General features: G+C 40.2%; 1 protein-coding gene across 3 annotated transcripts in view; it reads right to left on the bottom strand.

Annotated features, from left to right (window-relative positions):
- The window catches only part of rab11fip3 (RAB11 family interacting protein 3 (class II)), a 28,837-nt gene extending 4,085 nt beyond the window's left edge, over positions 1 to 24,752 (bottom strand). Inside the window, exons 1-13 of one of the 3 annotated variants that reach the window (XM_015375117.1) lie at positions 22,302 to 24,752; positions 14,532 to 14,625; positions 11,762 to 11,832; positions 8,533 to 8,705; positions 5,204 to 5,404; positions 2,975 to 3,112; positions 1,645 to 1,680; positions 1,428 to 1,521; positions 1,059 to 1,303; positions 802 to 883; positions 541 to 678; positions 247 to 402; positions 12 to 152 (exon numbers count right to left, since the gene is read on the bottom strand). In XM_015375117.1, coding sequence (XP_015230603.1) covers positions 12 to 152; positions 247 to 402; positions 541 to 678; positions 802 to 883; positions 1,059 to 1,303; positions 1,428 to 1,521; positions 1,645 to 1,680; positions 2,975 to 3,112; positions 5,204 to 5,404; positions 8,533 to 8,705; positions 11,762 to 11,832; positions 14,532 to 14,625; positions 22,302 to 23,882 — 3,150 coding nt within the window. In that variant the 5' untranslated portion in view covers positions 23,883 to 24,752. Of the gene's footprint in view, positions 1 to 11; positions 153 to 246; positions 403 to 540; positions 679 to 801; positions 884 to 1,058; positions 1,304 to 1,427; positions 1,522 to 1,644; positions 1,681 to 2,974; positions 3,113 to 5,203; positions 5,405 to 8,532; positions 8,706 to 9,309; positions 9,521 to 11,761; positions 11,833 to 14,531; positions 14,626 to 22,301 lie in introns of those variants that run through there. The other 2 variants (XM_015375118.1, XM_015375119.1) reach the window with 2 other exon arrangements.
- Between the last annotated feature and the right edge of the window lie 6 nt (positions 24,753 to 24,758).

The following is a 24,758-nucleotide window of genomic DNA, read 5'->3' as shown; positions in this document are numbered from 1 at the left end:
GGTAAACTTACCTCTGCTCGAGACACAGAGTTAATCTCAGCTGCCAGGGAATCTGAGAAGGAGGCAGACATCAAATTCTTGGCTCCCTGAATGCTCAGGTTGATGATTTGCCCGTTCAATTCATCATTCTGCTCTTTCAGAGTTCGGTTGTCCTAAAAATTAGAGTCAAATTTTAAAACAACCCAGACTAAAGTAGAACATTAAGAAAAATAATTTAAACAGATGGTGTGTGTGTGTGATTATTACCTGTTTGAGTCGTTTGATCTCCTGTTCCAGCTCTGCTTCACGGGTTCGGGTCTGATACTCCTGCAGCCCGGCGCTGGGGGATCGACCTCGCTTCGCCTCCGCCTCCAGCTTGTACAGCTGAAGATGCTCAAGCTGCTTCCTCAGGTCTTCTATAAGCTGAGGTACAAATACATCAAAAGGAAAGCAGAAAATAATCTTATGATGCTTTAAAATGCACTAATATCCAACAGATATAATTATTTAGCATCAAAGTGTATTTATGTTTTTTTCTTTTCACAGGGAAAAGCCTCTCACCTCCTGAGTGCTCTCCTTCTCCTTCTGGTTTTGATGACGCTCGTGACTCAGCTTGTCAGCCATCTTCCTGCGAGATTCGGTCTCCTCATCCAGTCTGTCAGACATCGTTTCCACCTCATCCTGGAGTTTTCTTTTCTCCTAAAAAATTAAGAAAAATTATAAAAATAAACAGGGTAGCAGGGGAAAGAGAAACGGAAACAGACTATACAGAAAAAGTAATACGCAATGGTAGAAATTAAAGAAAAGAAACTCATGGTTTACCTCCTCTAACCTCTCGATGTTTGCTCGAAGGCAAGGGACACACGACCTCAGTTCGCTGTTCTCATCATCCAGCTGTTGGAGCCTGAGTAACAGACAGATGTTCCTTGTTTTTAGAAGCACATCTAATTAGCAAAGAGCCTGAATGCATTAAACTGGTTAAACTATAATTCAGCAGCATGCTTCAAACCATTTAAACTAAATTAACTCAAAACAATTAGTCAAATTGAACATTTTTTCTAGTCTTCTTGCCTCCTCACCTGGCCTGGAGGTTTTCCAACTCCAGCCCCTTCTCCCTCTCCAGCTTGTTCAAGGACTCCTTGTGACGTCGGGTCTCCTGCTGCAGCTCCTCATCAGCTTGGAGCTCCTGCTCCTTCAGCTGCTCTTCCAGGGCGTTGGCCCGATGCACCAGCTGGAGGTTCTCCTGACGCAGCCGAGCATGCTGCTCTCCCGAAGCCTCAGACTCCTTCTCCAGCTCGGCTACTCGGCGCTCCAGGAGCAGGACCTGAAAAAGATGGATGCTTATGGTCACCAGAATTAAAAGGTGATTTGTTGCATAAACAAACATGTCCTTAAAGTGCATCTGAGAAACTTCTGAAGCATAACTGGGCTCCATTCTGCTTGTTTACTTTGTCTGTGATGTCATTATCAGCGAGCTCCAGGATGTCCCGCGTTAAGTCACTCATGGTGTCCAGAGTCATTGAGCTGTTTTGGAGCAGATGCCTGAATGCAAAGAAAGAAAAACAGAGGTCACTGAAGTGTTAACAAAACCCTGATAAGCTGCAGATTCCAGATGGCAACACGGATGCAAATACTCCTCTACAGAAATGAAAGCGTTTCATTTACCTCGCCACCTTCTTGCTGGAAAGCCTCTTGCCGGCACTAAATTAGGACAGACAGACCAACAGGAAAAAAGTTAGGAAAAGATGACTCCTCTAAAGCCATCGTCGACAGAGGTTCAGTAACTTAAAATACACAGCAGTCCAACAAACATAGCAGCAGCATGGTTTAGAAAGTTTTAGCAAGCACTTCTGTTGGAGCAGCTTTGCATGACAGGATTTACAGTAACAAAATAAAAGCAGCAAACTTTCAAATATAATTTTAGGAATTGGAAAGAACATTAAAAACGAAAAGCCTTCTTGTTTATTAATGTCACCAACAGGATTCATTTAAAGCTTTAATATTTTTACTCCATCATTTCAAGGACTTTTACGATCCCTGCTGTGACTTTACTACTGGGTCCAAAAGACCCAGATCCACTTACTGCAGATATTTAAGAAACAAAATCAAAGAACTTTAAAACAACAACAAAAAAAACAAAACGGAATGAAGCAAGGAAGACTGTAGGGCAGAAGGAGGAAGGAAGCAAGGAAGGCACAAGAGAGTAAGGAAAGAATCAAGAAGTAATATATAAACAAAAACATAAAAAAACAAAACAAGGACGGAAGTAAAAGGATAAAGAAAAATGAAGCAAGGAGACAGAGTTTAGAGGAAGAGAATCTGGAAACGAAAATGGAAAATTAGGAAGGAAAAAATATAAATTGGTAATTTAAAAAAAACATTGAGGGAGAGAAAAAAAAACAAAAAAAAAGGAACAAACTATATTCCAACAATGGAATTTGGAAAGTAGAATTTGAAGACAGTCTTTGGGAACACTAAACTAAGTTTCTGCAAAACACAAACAAAAAAAAATAACTCTGAGTGGCTTCAATCCAAGCTCATCAAATCTGCTCCAATGAAGCTTCTGTTACATATTTAAGTCAGAAATCAGTCAAAAACTCACAAAAAAATAAAAAGAAAACCCAAAAACCTACCTTTTGAACAAATTTAATATGAAAAATACAGAATGGTAGAAAAAAAATTGCTTTATTACAAGAAACAAACTAAACAGGGTTTGTACAACCCCACTTCCACTCCATATCAGAAAATGTACTGAAAGTAAAAACTGAAAGCTGCAAAGAAAAGGCCTAAATGAGAAGACGAGTGCCATCTGTACTGGAGATAGGTCTGTACAATAAAGCAAAGTGTGTGCAAGTACATGCCAGCAAAACAAACGTATCTCTAGTTCTTTACAACATGCACACATCAAGAGGACATGCTTGATACTGTGTCTAATCAGCACTGTACAGACAATCACACAGCTCCTAATCACAGCAGGGGGTGCACAGCGTGTTACCTAGTCATCTCTAGGAAATTGAGGCGAGTGGAGAGGTCTTCGAGACGACTTATTTGTTTGTGACACTGGCTACAGAAAAAGTCCAGCGCCTCCTCCCTGAGGAAGCTCTGAAAGCAGTCAGGGAGAGAAGCGGGTGCGCTGGAAAGAGGAAGGAAAGAGGAGGAGGTTGTGGTGAGTGACAGACAAGTAGAGGTGGGGGTGCATTCAGGTGTGATAGGAGGTCCCCAAACAGGAGAGCCTGAAACAGTTAAAGTGAAAGGAGACATGAAACAGAGAAGATCGGCTGTGGTTTGTGTTCTGGACAATGTAAGGAAACCAGACGTTCCTGAGATAAAAAGTAAGAGGATTACTGGAGTGATAAGTGTGTTTTTATCTATCGATTCATAGTCTAATCCGAGTTCTCCACAAACCCCCCCCCCCCCCCCCCCCCCCACACACACACATTAAAGTCTATCCCCACAAGGAGGGAACGTTTTGGTAAATGGTGGTAGGACAGAACAGAAGGAACCCAGCAGTGTTTGCACATGTCCTCAGAGCTGGAATAAGCGTGGGTGTGTGGGTGTGTGTGGGAGCAGTGCTGCTACATGCACAGCAGTGAGAATGAGTGTATCACAACGGTGACGCATTCACACCGAGTGGGTGAAGCCTGTGGAATGGTTGTTTTTATGGTACGTTTTTTTTTACCTCACAAACTAGCCAAATAATTTAATTATCAACCTTTTTTGGGGGCTTTTGAAAACATATTTGGACTGCTCCTTTATTCAATGGTTTCTTTTTTAAAGAAACAACTTGGTTTGAGTTTGTTGAGGAAATTCTGATCCCCACAGAGTCAGCAACTTACCAAGAGACTTCAATTAAAAATGCATCCCTACTTTTATTTGGCTAAATGTTCTTTGAGTTGGAGTCAAAATTTAAAAAATTTTAAACTTTCAGCATCGTTCCGGATGGATCTGTGACCATTTTCTTGGCAGATTGGTTCCTGACATTTCAACTACAGGAGAAATTCCAGAGACCTACAGCTAGCCTACTTTGTCTACATCAAAGCTAGTATGAAGTTTCTTTGAGGATAACTGTTTTATAATTTTTTATCTGTATAAATTTTAACCGCCTGTCACAGCGACATGTTTGAAAAACTCAAGATGAGGCTTTCAAATATCCGACTGTACCAACAGTAAAGCACGGTGGTGGCAGAGACTAGTTATTATTAATTTATTCTTATTCTTCTCCAACAAAGACGCAGCTAAGTGTTATTTAAATGCTGAGACAACTTGACTTGCCAATATCTAGAAAAAGATTAGCTTTTTAAAAAGCTTGTTTGGTGGTAAGACTCGGGACTAAACAGGCTAAATGATCCAAATCTGAATTTTATTCAAAGACTCAATGAGGCTCTGATGACAACAAGGATTTCAACAAACCACAGGACGAACAAAGAAGGCATAGAGTAAGATTTCAAGGCAATTTCCAAGAAAGTGTGATTAGCAACAATCCCGTTACACCAGCTTATTCCCGTATGATTGGGGGGGGCTACAACAACCAGACATTTGGTCATTTAGAGTTTCCCAGCAAGATAGTTGTGAGAAATATCACCCAAGTGGGAATTATGTATAATATGGCTTAAAGGCTTTGAGAAACAAAAGAAAAGCGGGGGAGAAGATTGGGTCGGAAACAGCTAGAATAAAACATAATTTAAATTTCAATGTAATCATGTTTTCTTTTCAGTGCATTTGTCTCTGAATCTATATCAGAGAAAACCAAACTGGTCCCTGTCGTTTGTCCCTAACTATAACAGATATACAATCTAACGGTGACTTAATTTATTACTGGAACCATAACAGAAAATCTAAAACAGGATAGTTAAAAACTTCAACACGTTTCTGCTTTCTCAGCATTTCCAGATGGGATAAGTCTAAGGTCTCTCAGTCCTGCTGGGCATTGGGCAGAAAAGAGTAGGAGGATTGTTTCTGGGAAGATCTTATCTACATTTGACATTGGAATTTTTGCTGAAACAGAAACATTCTTTTCCTCAGAAGAACATCAGGAAACATCCTAGGTTGGACATTGCAGCTGGGAATGTGAGTGTTGCACCTCTTATCAGTGAGGATGACAAAAAATGTGTCATTTATCAACCCGGTGGAAAAATACGTCTTCACAAGTCTAACCTTTTCTGCGTTTCAAATTAAAAATGGCATCCTGTTCTGGCAATTGCGGCAGTCTAAACCAGCCTCATACCTGGGAGAAACGACAGCCGAGCCATTGCTCTGCTCCGGCGGCTGCGAGAGGGAGGAGTCCCCCTCTACCATGGAGCCTTCCACACTGCTTTCCAGCAGAAGCTCTGACGTGTTGCTCTCCCCAAAGTCCTCAAAGTGTTCCTCCTCTCCACTGATGACCGTCACTAAGGAGTGGCTGTGGAGCTCCGAGTTCAGGGAAAACCTGGGGAGGAGGCAATGTATAAATTAGATTAAACGACAAATGTGATCGAAAGTGGAGTGTTTTTAAAAATGCAGACCTGTGTTCAAAGTAACTCAAAATAAGCAACAAGGTCAAGCTTTTGCACCCCAAAGTCTTTCCACATCAAGTCGATCTTATTTGTTGGTTTACTGCCAAGAAACCAAAGTAGCACTTCAACCATGAACTGTATAAAGAAAATATTAGTGGAATGGATCTCAGTTTAGTGTGGTACCATGTCTAGATGTACAAACCTGGCTGATGATTCTTATAAATAAAAACCTCAAGATTTGTTTTCAACCAAATCCAATGAATAGACGTTTTTCTCCCTCAAGTTTCCTTATAAAATAACAAATGACCTACGTTACTTTCAAAAACTACGTTTTGTTTTAATCTTCTCCTCTGGGAGGTGAAACTAAAACCGTTTAAAATGTTTAAAACAAAAACAATATTAGAAAACAGCACCAAATGTTCGCCACTAGTGGTATTACGCAGCTAGTAGTACACATCAAAGAACCAAAAGCGTTGAATGGAAGTCACTGAGCTACGGAAGCCCAAAGAGTGCAAAAAAACAAAACAATTGAATCCAACCCTGAAGAAATGTATCTTAATAAATAGAATATTTGATCAATTGTCCAGCCCTACCTGGTAGAGACATAAAAAACCTGGAGATGTAGAGAAAGGTTCAGAACAGACTCATGGGAGCTAAAACCTCTGCAGACCACAGTGTTAATAGAGGTAAAACTTTATTTAGGTTCAGCAACTTTGGAATGGTCAGGTTTAAGACTAAAAACCAGACGAGTAGAAATAATCTTTCCCAGGAACAGCAGCAATCTGTCCCATAGCTTTTCTTTTAAGGTAATCTGTTCATTCAAACTAATCCAATGGGCTCCTTCAGTCTGCCACTTTTTTTTTGTAAATCTCAACCTTTGTGATCACAGTAAAATAATCTGATCTAGTTGAGTTTAGGGTCAGTGGTTATGGGGGTAGAGTTCAGTGAGTCCATACTGCTATATATATACACACATTACAAGTAGAGGATATTTAAAATTGGTGTGGATTGAAACTAAAAAGCGACTCCTTATAAAAGCTGATGTGTACTTTAAAATGAACATCACCGCTGTACGAGTTAGAAGAGGTTCAATAAAGATCAATTAATCAGTTCATTGTTTTTCATTTTCTGAGGACATTTTAAAACCCATGCAGGATATGAATGTCAAAAAATCAGAAAAAATATTTTGAAAATAAAAATCTATTTTCTCAACATGAGTCACTTTCTTTGCCAATAATGTGTGTAACAAATTTAATAGATTAAAACTAGTTTGATTAGTAACAGTCAGCAACACTGCCACTTACCCTCTACCCATTGTCTTACCACCGGGCCCCACACTGAGGTCCCTCACGCTGAGGGCCGGTGAGGAGTGAGAACGCATCTTTGAACGCCCTCCGCTGCCCTGGCGTGAAAGCCTCGGGGCAACGGGAGTCAAAACTCCTGACAGCCAGAGTGGAATCCTGAAGTCTCACAGGTCACAGCAATAAGAAGCAAATCATCAACTGTCCTGTTGGAGACGACTGAACGACCAGGCTGCTACATGAAGGATGTGTCCAGAACAAAGATTTGAGGCTGTAGCGGCGAAGGCTTCACCGATTGTCTTAATCAGATTTGAAGCTAAGTGATAACCAATAGACAGTCCTGCTGACTGTCCCCGGGGCCAAACGAGTGTGTGTGGGGACACACCGTTAGGACAGTGGAGGGAGGAGGGACTAATCCTGTTAGATTGCTAATCCTGAGCTCAGTGCATATACTTCTATTCGTAATACCTCTCTGAATGTTGTTAGTTCATCTAACAAGGCTCCATGGTTGAACTTCACGTTTGTTCATCAGTTTGAGGAAAAGTTTTAACAAAAGCATTTTTCCCCATTTCCCCAAAAGTGGCTGTCATGTATTCAGTCCCTATGAGTCGATACTTGGCAGCAGAACCTTTGTGAACATCAGACCTTCGTAACATGCGAGTACATTTTCATCCAATCCACTGTATCGTAGCATTCAATCTTAATAAAACTTACTGATGTTTGTAACATAAATGAATGTGAAAAACGTCAGGAGGTATGAAGATCTGAGAAAAACCAAATCTGCTTCCGATTCAAGACTGAAACCGACAAAGCTGCTGAAACAACAAAAGCTCAGACCTTCTAGTGAGAAGCGTTTGGTAAACAGGCTGCTGGAAAGAGAGCAGTATGATGGTTCAATTCCAGGGAGCAGTGGCAGACCTCGCAGGTCCAAATATTAGTAAATAGGAGAGGAATAAAGAAGATTAGCTTTTGCCAGAGTGTGACAAAAAAGAAAAAAAAAAAAGCCAAATCAACACTTCCTGGAATTCAAGGCTCACACATGGAATGGGAAGTCCAAACACATCCCTGTCGAGCAGACCACTGCAATCTGTCAGGAGGCCGGACAGACAGGTCACACAGTCAGCAGATAGCGGGTACACCGCACTTCCTCCTGATGCTGAACAAAACAACTCCATCAGCCCCTTCACCCATATGCTGACCAAAAAAAAAAAAAAAAAAGCAAGGCAGTCAATCTACGAAGGCTAACATACTATACACTAACGCACTCATGTAATTTTGAATTGACATCATTTAAGCAGCGTTCCAACAGCTCTGCGTAAAACCCTAAGCTCAGTAAAGAGTTTTGAAAAACTTCTGAGGTTCTGGTAAAATATGTTCTGATCGACTATAAAACTAGTGACCAAATAAAAAGGCTGTAATATATTAATGCAAGCATCTACAGATCAGAGCACACAGGGGAATTAAGTCAATATATTGTTGGCAGTCTCCTGCCTTGGTTTTATCTGTCCAGTGACCCAAATAGAACTAAAGTGATCCTGGATCGGGCCTGCAGTCATAAGTCGTGTTATCTGGTGTAAAAGGTCAGAGCGGAGAAGCTGCAGAGCAAGCCTTCAGCTGGAGATTACAAGACAGAACGTTTGCATCTCATGCGGCCAGCAGGGATTCTACCGCAAGCTTCAGCCGCTATCAACAAGCAAAACTAGATCAAAATCTAGAACACCAAAAACATATAGAGTCATTTACAGTGGTTTCATACAGACCTGCTGCCACCATCCTCAGGATCGTGCAGCGTGGCTTCGATGCCGCTGTCCGTCTCCACCTCCTCGTGCATCTCAGGAGGAACAAGAGCCCCCGTGTCTTCATCGGTGAAGGTTTCACACTCGCTGTATGTGCTCTCTGAGCCCAGGTATGCGCTGTCTGTTACCTCATTTTGCTGCAGAAACAGAATGATCAGAAACATTGAAACGTGGATTACTAAATAGTGTTTTTAAAATTATTTACACATATTTTATAAAAAGATCAGATTTTCTGGACCAATATGAATTCCTCATTTGCCCTTTTTGATGTTTGATGCTCTGACAAACACTTTTAAACTTGCATGTTTTATTTTAGTGAGTGTTAGAGTTATACAGGTTATTGACTCTATCTATAGAAGGAAAACAAAGACTTTAGTTTTGATTAATTTATTAAAGTTGTTCATTTCAACTTTGCTGTTAAAATCCTCTTTTCTTTGACAAACTTTTTCGGTTTGGATCGATTAAGAAAAGTTAATATATCATGGTGTCTGAAGTCATACACCAGCAGGGGATATAGACACAGGTTAAGACGATTATCAAACAAACCTTCAGCAGGTTGTTCTTCAGAGGGAAGCTCAGAGCAAAACCTTAACACCTCTAGGCAAAAAGTTCAAACAACAACTGCAAGGTGTCGCCTGACCAACCGACTAATGCCACAAGCTAAATACTGACTGATGGCCAAAAGCACTGGAAGGAACTACAGACGGATCTTTCAGTATCAGGAATGAATCAAAAACCTACCAGTTTGCTTGAAGTACCAGAAGAACTGGGGCTCAAAGGGAGGTCCACCATATCCAGAATCATTCTCTGTCCAGTTTTACCAACCAAATAAATCCTAACAAAGCTTCTTTACCTTCCCCTCCCAGAGAGTGACTGAGCATAGACGATAAAAAAATAAAACAAAAATAAAGAACAGATAACCCTGTCACACCTCGTTCAGCTCCACTGGGTGGTCAGAGGGTGGAGACTGGAACAAAGTCCAAAGACTAACACAAGTCAGCTGCAGCGTTATATCAACTCCTACCAGCTTCTGGCCCAATCAGCTGGATGGCTGTTTAATCTTCCCTGCTGCTACACTTCCAGGTCCCCCGCTGATATAAATCATTAAGCCTTGTTCTGAATGAGGACCATACGTCCCACTGACCAGTCTGATCATTGCTGTGCACCCAAAAAATATATATGACACCTAAACAATATGCTTTAAAGCTGTGAGAGGTAGTGCAGAGCACAGTGGTGTGTATTATTCAAATAACAGATGCTGGTTATTTTACTAAGTGGCATTTTCAAAAGCACAGTGACATTATTTTTCCTCTCCATCTTAACATGTGAACATGGAAGGAAAGAACGCGCTCGGTGAGGCGTTCCCGCTACGCTTCTGAACACACTCACCTTGGCTGTTTTGAAAGCAAACAGCAACAGAACAGCTCAGCCATTGACAGCGAAGCCCTTCGTCTGCCAAAAAAAAAAAAAAAAAAAGCAAGGCCGCGAACACAGGTGTGGGCTGTACTTCAAAAGTTTAGAAGCTTCTTAAAAACTCTGATGTGTTCTGGTAAATAGCAACCTGAGCAGCTGGAACATTTACAGAGGAGCACAACATCATAAACGGGGTGTGCCACATTTTTAGTTTCACTCCAATAAATTTTATTTTAGTTAAACAGAAACAACCTGCTTTGAACGATCCTGATTAAAGCGTGTATCTAAACCCTGAGCTCTTCTGAGAAAAACAGAATGTTGCGCCTGATAAAAACTGAAGATTTTAACCACAAAAACGTTCTGTTATAATCCACAATCATCTGGAAGTCTGTGGATCATTTTTAGATAAGTTGGCTGTATCCAAGCATTTAAACGAATCGAGTGAAAGTTTCATGAACAGCAGAGAGTTTCAACCTTTGAAGGATAGCTCTTCAAGCATGGAGATAAAATGATCAGTCCGAGCTTTAAGAGCCACCTCACGTCCAGGCCAACTGTAGTAATGGAAAAGAGGAGAAGAACAGCATCCAAGTGTCATCGGGCGTAGTTAGAAATGTTGTTCTTCAAATCGTCAGTGGGTGTAGAAACTTCTAATGTTGCTGATCCACTGGGCTTCATCAAACCAGTCAGAGTGCCTGCCTACCAGTATTAGCATTATAACCCGTCATGCTTCCTTTTAATGAAAAATAGAGAATATTTCATTTTCCACCAGGATTTGGTACCAACAAATGCTTTGATCACCATAGTAACGCCAGCGAATTGACCCGACTGAAACCCAGCTGAGCATCACTAATAAAGCAACCTGGGTTTTCTAAACACATCAGCAGAATGAGAACCATTATTATTCAGGCTGATCACCCGAATAACATGCTGCACTTTAGTCTTTATTTCGGAAAAACATTCTCGTAATGGTTCATTATGTACATTTTTGAAACATTAATGTTTTTATTTGCTCTGAGTATTGCATTAAATTTAAAATATTTATGCTAACTAAATCTATGAATTAAAAAAGGTCCTGATTTTACATAATTTGCTGAGAAATTCTAGTTATGCGTCTCAAAGTGAGAAACAATGAATCGTCATTTATCCAAGAAATGTCAAAAATGAACAGGTATAATGGGGTATTCAGCAGAAGATATGCTATATACACTTCAACAGAAAAATAAGATTAAATGCAGATTATCAGCAATGCACATTTTTAACGAAAATGGAAATCTTTAAACTTTTTCTAACTGTTCCAGGCTGAGGTTGGAAAAGAATTTACAGAGTTGCAGTTCAAACAGAAGACGACAGGGGGCAGCAGCACCATGGAGAGTTAAGCCACTAAAAACAGGTCACAACAACTCACTAAGAACAGGAGAGCAGAAACTTATATCCCTGAAGAAGCCAGCAATAATCCAGGTTAAATATACAGGTTTTTGCACACAAGAGGAAGCAGGAATTCCAGCTATTTTAACCACAACTGTAAAAACACTTTCAGAAGCTGCACATTCTTGCCAGTTCAGCTTTTTTCAAGGAATACACAGCGGCTCGACTTCCAGTTGGTATTCAGTGTCGGGAAAACCCGCATGTTCATTCTGCGGAGCCCTCAGAGGGGTAATGATAGCCCTGAAAGTCGCTCGGTGAATTACAGCAGGCAGAAACAAGAGTGCACAGGGAGTTCAGCCCATGGCCTACACACGCTGTAGGTACCTCTGGGAAATAAGACCTGGAGATGGCTCACCTCGTCGTACTCCTCTGGACAGCCCACGGCTCCGTCCCCTGGAGTGTAGCTGTAGAGCGGTGGTTCTGGGCCTGGTGATATGAGTGGAGGGAAGCAGGTTTAATGTGTGCAGAATCAACAGAGTCAAACCGTAAAAGAGGCTAAGCAAACATAGGGACCGGTTGTTGATGTGCAAACAGGTAATATGAAGACAGGAGAGTGTTCTAGTCCAGAATCCTAGACTGTTTACTTTCTGTTTGTTATTAAACATAATAGAAAAAGCATTAAAGGCAGCAGAACATAACATGTTTCAAAACTCTTTAAATATGCTTCATCTTTAGCCCATAATTCACACACCTACATTTTGCCCTGCCATCTTTGTGAGAACTTTGCTTTGAATCGTTTTTATTCACATTGACATTTCATTTTTAACGGCCTAACCCAGACCCCTTCTCTACCCTTTATCAACATAAATCCAACCTTAAAGCTAAATTTTCATGTGGACCAGTTGAAAAACAAAAAAAAAAATAATAATAAAATGTCCTGCATGTTTTGGAAGCATAAGCCATCATATTCAATTTAAATCTTTATTTTTTTGTCAACAGCTTTTCTCTCCACCATGAAAATATTGCTAAATATTTCTGAAATGTTTTCTTTAGTGATCTCAAGTATTCAAGCAATAAATTTACTGCCATGTTAAAGTAGTCACACGCTTTGCAGTTTGCCACTTTATAACCCTGAATGTTATTGGATCTACCGAGTTCCTGGTAGCAAAAGACAAACACTTGAAAAACTGCAGAGCAGGTTCACCTTTCAGCAAAGCATTAATCCTAAGCGTACAGCACGGGTTACAGTAGAATGTGATGTTAAAATGACCCTGTCAAAGCCTAAATCTGACGATGTCGACAGGGTGTGAATTTTTCATTAAAGACGCTATCCTTCCCACCTGAGAATTAGCTGGTTTGTAAAAACGAAAAAAAAAACCCACAGAAAAAAAAAAAAACAAGTTAATGTAGAGTACACTTATTGAGGTTAATGGGAAAAAAAATTTTATAAAACAATTTCCTTTCACGTTATTATGCAAACCTTTATGCAGGTCCATTGCATTAAATAGAGAATAAACACACTGAAGTTTTGGGCTGTAATGTGAAAAGGCCACCGTGAACACTTTACAACACACTGTAATAGGTTGGGTACTAAAAGTCTTACTTGACATATTTACAGTCGGCAGCATGACAGCAAACATTTTTAACTTTTATGTTTGTATTTCAAGAGAACCACAGAGCCCAGCAATAAGATCTGAGGCACAATAACTGCAGAAATGTGATGAGAAGAAATCCCCCATCAGCTTTTTATTTGTCAATAAAGGCCTTACACTGAAAGGAACTGAGGAGGTAACCTGACCGGCACCAATGAAAGTCCCATCAGCCACTGCGGCTGCTGTATATAGTAAACAGAGCTTTGAATAGCACCTTGCTGGGAGAAAAGAACACAAACAGACAGTGATTCCAGTGTGCCCGCAGACCCGAGGGTGTTTTTGCCCCTGGGTCTTATGCAACCCTTTGCTTTTCGAGGCACAAAGGCACTGCAGGCTGGGAAACTGAAACGGTACCAGAGAACCGGTCGTCTGAACAACACCTGCAAATTCTTGGCATCCATCAAACTGAGAGGCCGCAGATTTCACTATTTCAGACATTCCACAGTCACAGCAGGGTGTAAGGCATTTCCACGGCCTGTAGCAACGTTTTTATTAAAAGAAAGCTTTTCAGGGATAAAATTAAGTAGGGGAGGGAGTACATGATGTCGATACTTAAACAACAGCTCAGGCTGGAAGTACTGGTTTTGGCTCATTTTACTATTCTTTTGCCTTTGGAGGAGGGAACGATGGGGGTAAAGTGATCCAGAAGATTGAGTGAGTGTTTGTTCAGCTACAAGTTAAAGGAAAGGAGTATTTGTCAGCTAAGTGGAAGCAGCTTGTTCTGATGCAGTAACAGTGGTCATAGGACAATCCAAAGCTGAAACCCTATTCTAGTTTCATATTTGTACTCTGGCCAAACCACTAACATTCATGCATGATCCGTTTTACATAAAACGGGTTAACATACGGCTGTAAGATCCAACAGTGATTTTAAGACAGTTTACTCAGAAGCCAGGCCGCAGAGAGGAGGGTAAATAATTAAAGCAGAAAGGGACATGCTGTCCAAACCTCTTCTCTGCCACTCCCCCCTGAAATCCTGCCAATCAGACCATGTGTCTCTGCAGCTCACACTTTCCAGATCATGACTTATTCATGCTCTTAGTAACCAGAGCTATTCAACCCAGAAAGCCTTGGAATGGAATCCTAGAAATCAATAGGATGGGTTGATTCAGACATACTGTAGCAGGGGCATCATGCTGTGGGCCAAACACCTAGTGATGCTGTAGAGAAACACCAGAGTCTGACAGAGGAAATTTGGATCGCTACATATTTGAAAGAGGAAAGGAGCGCCTAATGGCAGTGGGGTAGATCTGGGCATTCAGCTAAGGTAGCAATATCAGCCGTAATTAATCACTGAAGAACTACTATAAAGCTCTTTGCCCTTCTGAATTTCCTTTATTTCAAACAACTCAAAAACACTTTAAGCATCAGTGCTGTGAGATTGTTTTTTCCCCAAAGCAGTCATAAAAATCTTCCAGTTTTGATGAAGAAAACAAAACAAAACACACTGCTCCATTTTCGTAAAGAAAACTGGAACATCAATGAAACTACAAACTGTAAATCAGAAACTGAGACAGGATCCATTGATCTCACCTCCATTACTAATAGCAGTGATTCCTCGGTGGAAGTCTTCAAAACTGATGACTCCAAGACCACTGGGATCCAAAAACTTTGTTAGATCCTTCACCTGAAAAGAAAAAAAAATTGATTTATAGCATCAACAAAGCAGCAGTAGAAAAAAAATTACATCATTTTCAGATTATGTAAATTATCTAAGCATTTTTTCAGGAAATAATACAAATACAGGTAAGTCATCAGCAAAGATCACACTGTAAAAAAAACATCTTTCCATAAGATCAGGCTGTAAGATATAAAATGTTCAAACTCTACATCATTTCACTTAGATAGCAATATATTCTGATTACAGAGCAGAAAGTCACCAATAAAAGGCTGTCAGCCTCGAGAAGATCAGAATTTGCTGATTCTACTGAATTGGGTGTAATGGTGACATCGTAAAAATATGTTTACACTGTTCAAAGGGCAAGGGCTTTAAACCAGTTACATTGGGGCAAGAAAATGGATGATAAACACATTTGAAATTTCAACAGTTGCATAAAAACAAGCTGCTAGGAAGAAGTCTCCAGAAGTGGAATTAACCAAAGAAAAGAACCATTCACACACAGCTGCCCGACTTCCAATTCCTGCCATAAACTGAGCACTGAAGAAGCAGAGGCTGCAAAAAATGGGTTACATAAGAGCACCTACATACTGCATCTTCCTTCCACCAGTATCCAGGCAACCGATCCCTACAGTTATTTTCTACATGGATATGGGAATTAATCCTCCAAAGACGCCACCTGGGAAGTCATTTCTAACAACCTTTGAGGGATTAAAGTATATTCATGAAAAAAAGGGGGAAAAAATATTTAAAACCATTAGATTAAGATATAGCTCCCTAACAAACCTGAACCAAACATATGCCTCTCCTCTTCTAGGTTCCTTATATCAGTTACAAATAAAAACAAGCTGATCGCCTTAGCAACGCTGAGCTCTGACTCAAAGAGGGCAAAGGGCTTAAAATCCTAATAAATTAACAAGCAAAGCTTTTGATCTGCGTTTGGTGGTTTTAGGCTCCAGCTGGAATCAAGTGACAAATCTGCTGAAGTAAACTGCTTTAGGTTCAGTTTATATCATGTCTGTCAAACACTTCTAGTGTATATACCTGGCTACAGATTGTTTTTATACACTAATTGTAGCCTGAAGACATTGTCATGAGTTTCTTAAGGGCTAAAACAAACCAAAGCAATGTATGACTGAGGTCAGCAATAACCGTCTGCATTTAGCACTTAGTTTTCCACCTTGCAGGGATGAGTCAACATGTTCCTGTTCAGAAACACCTCTGCTGTGAGGTGAGAACATGACACCCTGGTGACAGTTTAGTTGTTTTTTCTTTATCAAAACAATCCGGTATAATTAGCATACAGTTAGACTAGCTCTTTTTCTATAGATACTAGGTCAGTTCTCTTTAATGCAAAAGCCTCCAGGAAGCTAAACGGAACAGTGTTAAGCAATTACACTGTAGAAACCGACCATGGCCTACATCCAAGTTATTAAGAGAATACAGCAGCATCAGGTCCCACTACAACACAGCTGGGCATTTCTCCTGCATTTGAATTTAAAACCTTGAGGTAAATACAAACTTTTTTGTGTCCCGTTTTGCCAATATAGCTGCGGGAATAGATGTCCCAGAGATATATGAAAGCCCAACAAATTTGCTTTTTACAAGCAGATCATTTATGACCGTTACCAGGTTCAGCTTGGTAGGCATATATGAAACTTTATTGAAAATGATTTAGGGAGTAAAATCGAGCACAACAGACAGGGAGAGATAAAGAGTTGAGAAAGAAAGAGCGGATAGGAGCTTAGTGGAGAGAGAGACAGAAAAACAGACAACACAGAAGTACTTCCTAGAAGTCTGCTTCCACACCTGTATGAGCTGAGAGGGAAAGAAAACAGAAGATAACAGCAAAATGAAGACAACCAAAAAAAACATTAAAAAAAGCTTCCAGAGCAGCAGGTTTCCCTTAGATATTCATGTGTGGACAGCCAAACCTATGATGATTACACATTATTATTCAGGGTGGCCTAAATATGTAACTAGAGCTTAGCATTTAGTATAAGTGTGTATCCACAGGACCAAACTCAGTGGTGTGTATGCATGGGCATGCTCATGTATAAAGGATTTACAAAGCTTCTCCAGAAGGAAAATATGATTAACAGGAGGTGTGTGCAGCCCCAGACTTGCCCTACAGGGTCCAGGATCGATAGAGAGGAGATGCCAGCCCCAGATACCTAAAGGCAACCCAAATAACACGGACACAAGGAGGGCAGACCTGGGTCAAATATACAACTGGAAATCAGACTTCATGTTCTTTTATTGTAACACTATAGAGCTCAGTCACTGACTACATTCGTTTCCCCTTCATTTCATCCCTTTAACCTCTACTAAACAAGAAATTATTTTTTTAATCTAGTTTTTAAGTCAAAATGATTACTTAATAAGTCTGGAGTGATTTCTGGAAGGCCCTACTTCTCAAAAAAAATTTCATTCATAAATTTGTTTCTATTTCTGATTTAATTCACTACAGCTTTAAAAAACGTTCCCGTAAGCTAGGACTATAATTTTTTCCACCATTGATCCAACACCAGACTGTTAACAAAGATGGTCCCTGACATTGTCTAACACTCTGGGGGCGCAGATGTACGCCTACTACTACAGCTGAATAAAGAATTGAATTAAAAATAGAGACACCAGAAAAAAGCAGCATAAACCGTTTCATAGTGGTTAGGGTTTAAAAAGCCACAGATTTCCACTTCAAACTTGTGTAAACATATTTCAATTGAACTTCTCTCTTAACTACTGACTGTGTGTGGCAGAGAGGAGAGGATGTCCAGTATTGGGGGGAAAAAAACAACAAAGAATTACAAAAAATAAAATAAATCCTGCAATAAAACCCATAACCACCAGGTATATTGTATGACATTCGCTTCACTTTAAAGTCACTAAACGCTGAAGCAAAGGTCGAAATGAAACAAACCCTAAATAAATGTCACCAAAGTAGACACCAATGTTTACTTACCTATCAAAGCCAACAAAGCTGAAGTTGCTTCAGGGTTTGGTTTGTTTAACACTGAAGCAATGATTAATGTGAACAATTCTAAAAAAGGCTGCAAATGTTTAGGACTATAAACCAAAATGTTCTGTTAAATTATTTGTTTAGATCTCTTAAAATTACAATGGCTTCAGATCAATTCTCTACTCTGACGCTACAAAAAGTCTGCAATTTCAGAAATCTAACATTTTTACAAAGGGGTATTATTTTAAACAAACCTGAATATTAAGTTATTTTTTATTATAGATAAATAAAAGTTTGTCATTTATTTGAAGTAAACTGAGAGGAGTATTCCACTAGTAAATGTTTAGCAGCTCAACAGCACAAAACTTTGGCTACAGTTCAGGGTCCATCCAGAAAGCACTGCGTCACAACAGAGGGGGTCAATTCTTTATCGCCCCCCCAAATCAAGCCTTGATTCCTGCAGTTGAAGGAGGGATGACAGAAAATGATCCCCAGAAAACATGCTTTACATCATCTAAAGCAGAGGTCTTCAACTTTTTCCTGGCCAAGGACCCCCAAACTGATGGCGAGATGAAGCGGGGACCCCTTTATTATATATATTTTTCATGAAATTGTGTTACCGGTATATCAAAATGGTTTTATAGTAACTATTACATATGGAGTAATGTAACGAAAGTAATTTTTCCCTGGGATTATTAAAGTTTATATGATTCTGATTCCTGGTTGATGGGACAGGTGTTGTGAATGAAACGGTGCCCAGCTTGAAAGAGTTTGTGTGTCGCTGAATGTGTGCATTGATGACTGAAAAACATCTTCTGCCTCCATTTATTTGTTTACTACAGTGTCCAATTCATGTTAATGTGTATTTAAAGACATTTCAATTAGTGGAAAAAAATCGCAGGGGGGAATATATGAAAAAAAAAAAAAAAGTTCTAATCAAACAAAACTTTTGTGACCTCCAAGCAGTACCTCCACGGACCCCCAAGGGGTCCCGGACCCCCTGTTTAAGACCACGATCTAAAGAAAGCAACTCAGTTCTAAAGTTAAGAGCAGCATAGCTCATAACTCGCCTAATTTTCAGAGGGCCAAACACAGGAGCAGGCAGCCTGACTATCAGAACTGCACAATAAGATAATTTAACAGCAAATTATTCTACATCTCTGGTTACCATTTTTAAATATTTTACCACTGTAACAAAATTATTTTGTTTACTGCTTTTGCAAGCAGAAAGATGACTATTGTAAATAAAAGAAAGTTATAAACACACATTTTGTTTTAAATGTTTTTTGTTTTTTTGTTAAGGGTATATGGTGAGAATGGCCTAAAACAGAATCATATGTTCAAAAGTAAAATAGGCTTTTTGTTTTAGACGGATGAGAACTTAACTCAAATACAGCAGGCGGGTCTATTGGTTAGAGGAGCAGCAAAAGCATTGTGGTTTTTCTGTTTCCTCTATTTGTGTCTAATCGGTGCCGGGGCACGCCTGAATGCCTCCACACAGACCGCTGCTGTGCAAAACCTCACCGAGAGGAATAACCTGAAGCAAGAGGCTTCCAGAGAGGGGATTTCTAGTTAGCTCCGACATGAAAATCTGATAACTATAATCAAAGGCTGGAGAAAATGACTGCAATGTTGGAACAAAAGGCAGAAAAAAAATGTTACCACTGAGGGAAAAGAACTCAAAATAAACCACAGAAGATGTTAGTGACTATGGGACATTCCACTGTGGATTAGAGGTGCAGCGGGTGAGGGGGGGGGGGGGCATGCTGGCCGTAGTTGGGGCGGCAGAGACTAATCAAAGGGGAGACTCTGCCACAATGCAGTTCACTAGCTTTTGTGAATGGCTGGGGTCAAACTGGTGAGACTGGTGGCTGGAAAGGCTTTACCAGCAGATAAATGCACTAACGAGATGCAAGCTGCAGGATATTTTCCCGCTGCAGAGGGGGGCTAACTTTCATATGAGGGTCATCTACAAAAGATGAGGTCAAAAGATTGATCTACCCCCCAGCATCACCAAACTACAATAATTAGGGTTGTTTCACTCTTACAAAATGAACAGAAAATACAGATGTGTTCTGTTGACTATTCTGGTTAAGATTCTGTTGAGTAATTCATAGTAGAGCAATAAATTAACACATGTTGGACATCATGGGTGCTTTGGAAAAGCACAACAGCAGACAAACAATATTTCAAATGCACCAGGAGGTTACATGACAATCATATTCGAACGAAATATTAAAAATAGAGTATGTGAAGCATAAATATAGCTTCCATAATTCCCAAACACATCCTGAGCTTAATTCCAAAGGAAACATTTGCATATTTATCCAAACAGAACCATCTCAAATTCATGCAAATACTGGATGAATAATTTCCTGCAGCCTGACAGGTTACAGGGAAATTCGCAAAAAGATTTAAGATAGCATTTCCACCTAACAAGAAAAAAAAAAAAAATCTACTAAAGTGTAAATTATATTTGAAAGTTCTTTCACCACCAAGGGCTTGCTTTGATCAGCATCCAAGTGTTCATTACAGTTCGCTATGATTTTCCGGAATCACTAGCTAACGTGTTTCTGCTACCTCCACTGCCCAAAGCATAATTTTGTAGATAGGACATGCTTAGGACATGCTTCGGTACTGATGTTATTCAAAACTGTTGTTATCAGATTAATGCACTACAAGGACATATGAGGGCAAAGCCTAGTCAAATATGAAGAGTGCTGTAGCAGCAAATGCCTCCCTACTCTTCCATCAGCTGGAATAGATGTGAAAGCAAAGATGCAATCTCCGTGCAAAGTGCCAACCTTTTTTTGGACCAGAGCGGACTCTGCTGTGATCTGCATGTCTGGATGAGGAGTGCCAAAGATGTCAGGCAGATTCCAGAAATTCTGAACAAAACTTGTTGGCCTTTAAATGTAAAAAATAAACAGAGAAAACACTAACATGCCTAAAATTTATGTTGTAAACAACACATTAACTATAGGTAGAACAAATGGTCAATCTCTTTAACAGACTAAGGTCTGACATTTAGATGGGGGGAACAAAAAAATGAAAGCATTTGGAACTAAAGCAGGACGACACCCATACAGAGGAAACGTAAATCCATACTTTCCCCCCTCCATTTACATTAAACTATGACGGTAAAAGCTTTGCTGTCCAGAGATGCTGGTTGACACTACTGAGAAGTATGGCTAAAGTGGGGCCAAATTAGCCCCCCCTCGGTGCTTTCAACCAGGAGAGGGGATTAAAAAACTTTAGTGGGTGACCAAACTGTGTTAAATAACTAGTTGAGGATTAGGAATCCAATTCATCTCACTGAGTTTTAGCTTAAAAGTCTGATTGTTAGCTGGCTAGTTGTTTTTTTTTTTATTTTAGATTAGCCAATACACCAACATGAGTCACATCATGTTACACTGACAACTAAATAAAAACGCTGTTACCGAGTCAGGGAAACACAGTTAAGACTTTCCTCGAATGTGTTAAAACTCAGGGGAAACAACAAAATGTAATTATTTTATGCCTTTCGTTTATTCTGGCTGCAGGAGAGAAAAATCCCTTTCAAAAAATAAAAAGGCAGAGCAGAAAATAGCGAAGAAGTTATATTTCCTACCATCTTCTGTAGCATAAAATGCAGGCTTTAATTAATCTGAGGTTGTAGGTATAAACAAGGGGGCGGCCATTTTCTCTGTCCTAACCGTGCTAATCATTATTAGTTTCAGATGTCATATTAACAATCTGTTTTACAATAACCCTTCAAAAATCTGTGTGATTTTATCCAGAATATAAATATCAACTAATAAGGCAGAAAGGCTCAAACTTTTTTGTTTTGTTAGGAATGATGTTCTATCTAGCAGAATTATGATTCTCAAAGAGAGAATTAAATGAGAGTTGCTTACAAAAAAAAACAACAACAACAAAACAAAATCAGGTGGGTCAAAGATTTTCAAAGCATCAAAGATATAAAAAACAAAACTTAAATCCTTACATGAAGCTTTGTTTTAGATTACATACATTTTCTCATTGCCTTTCCAAAATCTGCAATATCCTCCAGATTACTGTAAATTCAGCCACAATAACAAGGGAAATGAAACTGAAAATCATGTGACCTGCTAGTTTTGATTTGAAGCCAGCCTAAAATAAGCAGGTATTTTACAGATTTGGAGTAATAAAAATAAATTTAGTCTGATAAAAAAAGAAGAAATGGCCGAGGGCAGTAAATGGGAAGATTAATCCTTGTCACACCGTAAGAGATTATTCCAGAGCACGGAATGAAAGGAAAAGATGAGTCTTTGTGAGGAGACATATTAAGAAGTGTTAGGCCTGACTCTATTCATGACTAACAATATACCTGGCAGATTTATCTGAACTTCAACCCAGATTGTAACTTTAAAAAAAAAAAAATGCCCTGCTAATAATAACCGATTTCCCAAATATGCAGCAGTATTATCAGTCCAAATAAAAACAAAACAAAAAAAACACAATAAAAGATTTTAAATATTACATGTAATGATGTAGATATTTGGTCCAATAAAACCTAAACTGCAGAAAGCCACTGATGAATTTTAAGAGACTGAATAAAACAGACTTCTAGCAGTAGAGCCTTTAGACTCACTGAGAAATCAATAATAAATGGAGCTGTGGATCATCTTACATGGCGCTCCACTCTACATGCAAGGCTCAGACGAGGCCCTGAAAAGAAATCAGCACAAACACAAAGCTCTCTCACCTGATCCGCCCCATAGGCGGCCGCAAACTCCATAAACTCCTCAATACGAACAAAGCCGTCTCCATCTTGGTCTAAGGCGTCGAACACAGCTTTCAGCGGAGAAGCGTCTTCTTGTCTCGTATTAACAGCTGGGACCACTGGTAGTGAGTCATCTCTCACCATCTCAGAGGGAGGGATCTTCTCCACAGTCTGTTTGCTCATCCACCCAGCCTCTGGAGAAGAACTGTTTATGTCCTGAACTGGCGGTTTAAAAGACGCCACCTGATTCGGCTCTGAAAGCTCAGGCGGGTTTGTGTCCACCAGCCTCTCCTCTGCTGTTGTACTGAGAATGGTGTCTCCCTTCACAGCCTCCTGCTGTTGGAAGTTGCATAAGTCTTCTTGAACCTCTTCTCCAGTCAAGCACAGATCCAAAGCCATTTCCTTCTTTTCTGACTGAGTTTTAGCATCAAAGAAATTTTGGTTTTCCATCAAATCCAGAGAAACGTTTTCCACAGATTGACTCTCACTGGCGAGATCATTGGGAACGCAGGAATCTTCATCCACAGGCAGTGTCAGGAAAGAGGGTCCATCCAACAAACCCAAAGCAAGCGACTCATTTTGAGTTTGCTCTTCTGACGGACTAGGTCCAAAAACAGGAGCTTCTGCTGAAACGCCAGTCAATACATTTGGTAAATCAGGTGAGACAACAGAGGAAGGGGTGGCAGGGCACAGGCTGCCGTCAAAATCTGGCACCTCTAAATCCAACAAAGGCACAGGTCCTCCAAAACCCTCCGAAGGTTTGCTGATGTGATCAGGCGCATGGCAGTTCTCAGATAAACCTCGCTCAGCAGCACTGCAGGTTATAGGCAGATCAGTCACTTGATCAGGGAATAAACCTTTGTCTCTGGTTTCAGGTGATAAAGTCTTCCTGCTCTGTGAGGGAGGGAGATCTGCCTGCTCCACTTCAGGCAGCTCGTGTGCAACAACCTGGGGGTTTAGCTCATTTGAGGAATCCTGAGAGAGACCGGAAAGTACATCCGAAAGATCAACGAGCAGAAATTGATCTCCTTCATTAGATTCAGAATTCCTCCTTGAGATATTTAGAGGAGAGGTTGATGCACTGAGGCTTATTAGGTCACCCTGATCATTGGGCGCATCAGAGTTCTCAGCAGGGGACTCTGATTCTAAAGTCAATTCTTTACTAGCAGAGCTTTTCTCTATTACATCAGCCAAAGCTGGAGAGAAGAGCCATGACAAAGTACTGTCAGTAATTTCATCCAGTCCTTCAAAATTTTCTTTGAAAGTCAAACCTTGCAAGTAGGAGTTAGTTTGGGAAATGCTAGGCTGTCCTTCAAACTTTAAATCCTCACAAGAAAAGGCAGAGACTTGGAAGAGGTCTTCCAGTGCAGCAGGATTTTCCACACATTTCTGGAGAGTTTCATCCTGAGCTCCTTTCCTGAAGTCCAAACCCACCTGACCAGTCTCGCTCGGACTAAGCAAACCTCCACTGTCTGAATTCCCTGTTTGAAATCCCAGAGGAAATGGCTGCTCTGGCTCCCACTGAGTGTGCCCCAGAGGGCCAGATACAACTGTTGGCTCCATGAACACCGCCCAGAAACTTATCTGACTGCAGTGGTTAGGAAACAGCTTTTTAGCTTCACTGCCATGATGTTATTTGGGACTTTGCATTTCTAGTGAATATCAGAAATCCCTTTACGCCATCAAAACGATAGAATATCCCAAATAAAACATAAATTTCAGTGGTTTTGATATAAACAAGTAGTATAAACCAACAAATCTACAATGTCACCTTAAAACAGAAGACACGTTCAGTGGGTATTAAGTTAACAATGGTGGCATTTGACTCACAATGTGTTTTTCTGTCATGGCAGGTTCGCTGCTGGGTGTCAGACTCAGCACATCCAATTTCAGCAAACTTTCAGTGTTAAACCACCTAAAACATAGCAACCATCCACCTCTGAATGAGTAAATAACCTCAGCGGCGGGTGTTTGTCAACATTAGCTATGAAGCCGACAGAAGAATCCACGTAAAAAGCTGTTAATTAAAGCCGTAACGAGCTCCAGCTGTTGGGTTTAAATCTAATCTAAATGTAGGCTGAAGCTGTGTTTGGTCAATGGGATCTAAAGAGGGCTGCTAAATGCTAACTCCTCCTTCCAGCATCTACCTTCCGGCCGTCGGTCGAGGCAGCTGTTAGCCGGCTAGCTACAAAATTAGCCCACTAGCCAACTGACACGATAAAGAGTTCAGCCTTTTAAACCCGTATGAGAAAAAAAAAAAATGTTGGTTTTGTCCTTTCGGTATCAGGTTAATCCGAGACTTATAGTCCAATTTTATGTCTTCATTTCGTTTCTCTTTTTTTTTTCCTCCCTCGCAGCGTCAGTCCCCCTGTGTCAGTCACAGGCCAGGAGAAGAGTGACGAGTAGAAACCGTTATTTCCTCCCTTTAATTCCAGCGTC

The sequence above is a fragment of the Cyprinodon variegatus genome, unplaced genomic scaffold (genome assembly GCF_000732505.1).
Source record: "Cyprinodon variegatus isolate N-32 unplaced genomic scaffold, C_variegatus-1.0 Scaffold113, whole genome shotgun sequence".
In the NCBI taxonomy this organism is placed as follows: domain Eukaryota; kingdom Metazoa; phylum Chordata; class Actinopteri; order Cyprinodontiformes; family Cyprinodontidae; genus Cyprinodon; species Cyprinodon variegatus.
The sequence above is the reverse complement of the archived record's forward strand: the minus strand, read 5'-3'. Positions and strand labels throughout refer to the sequence as shown.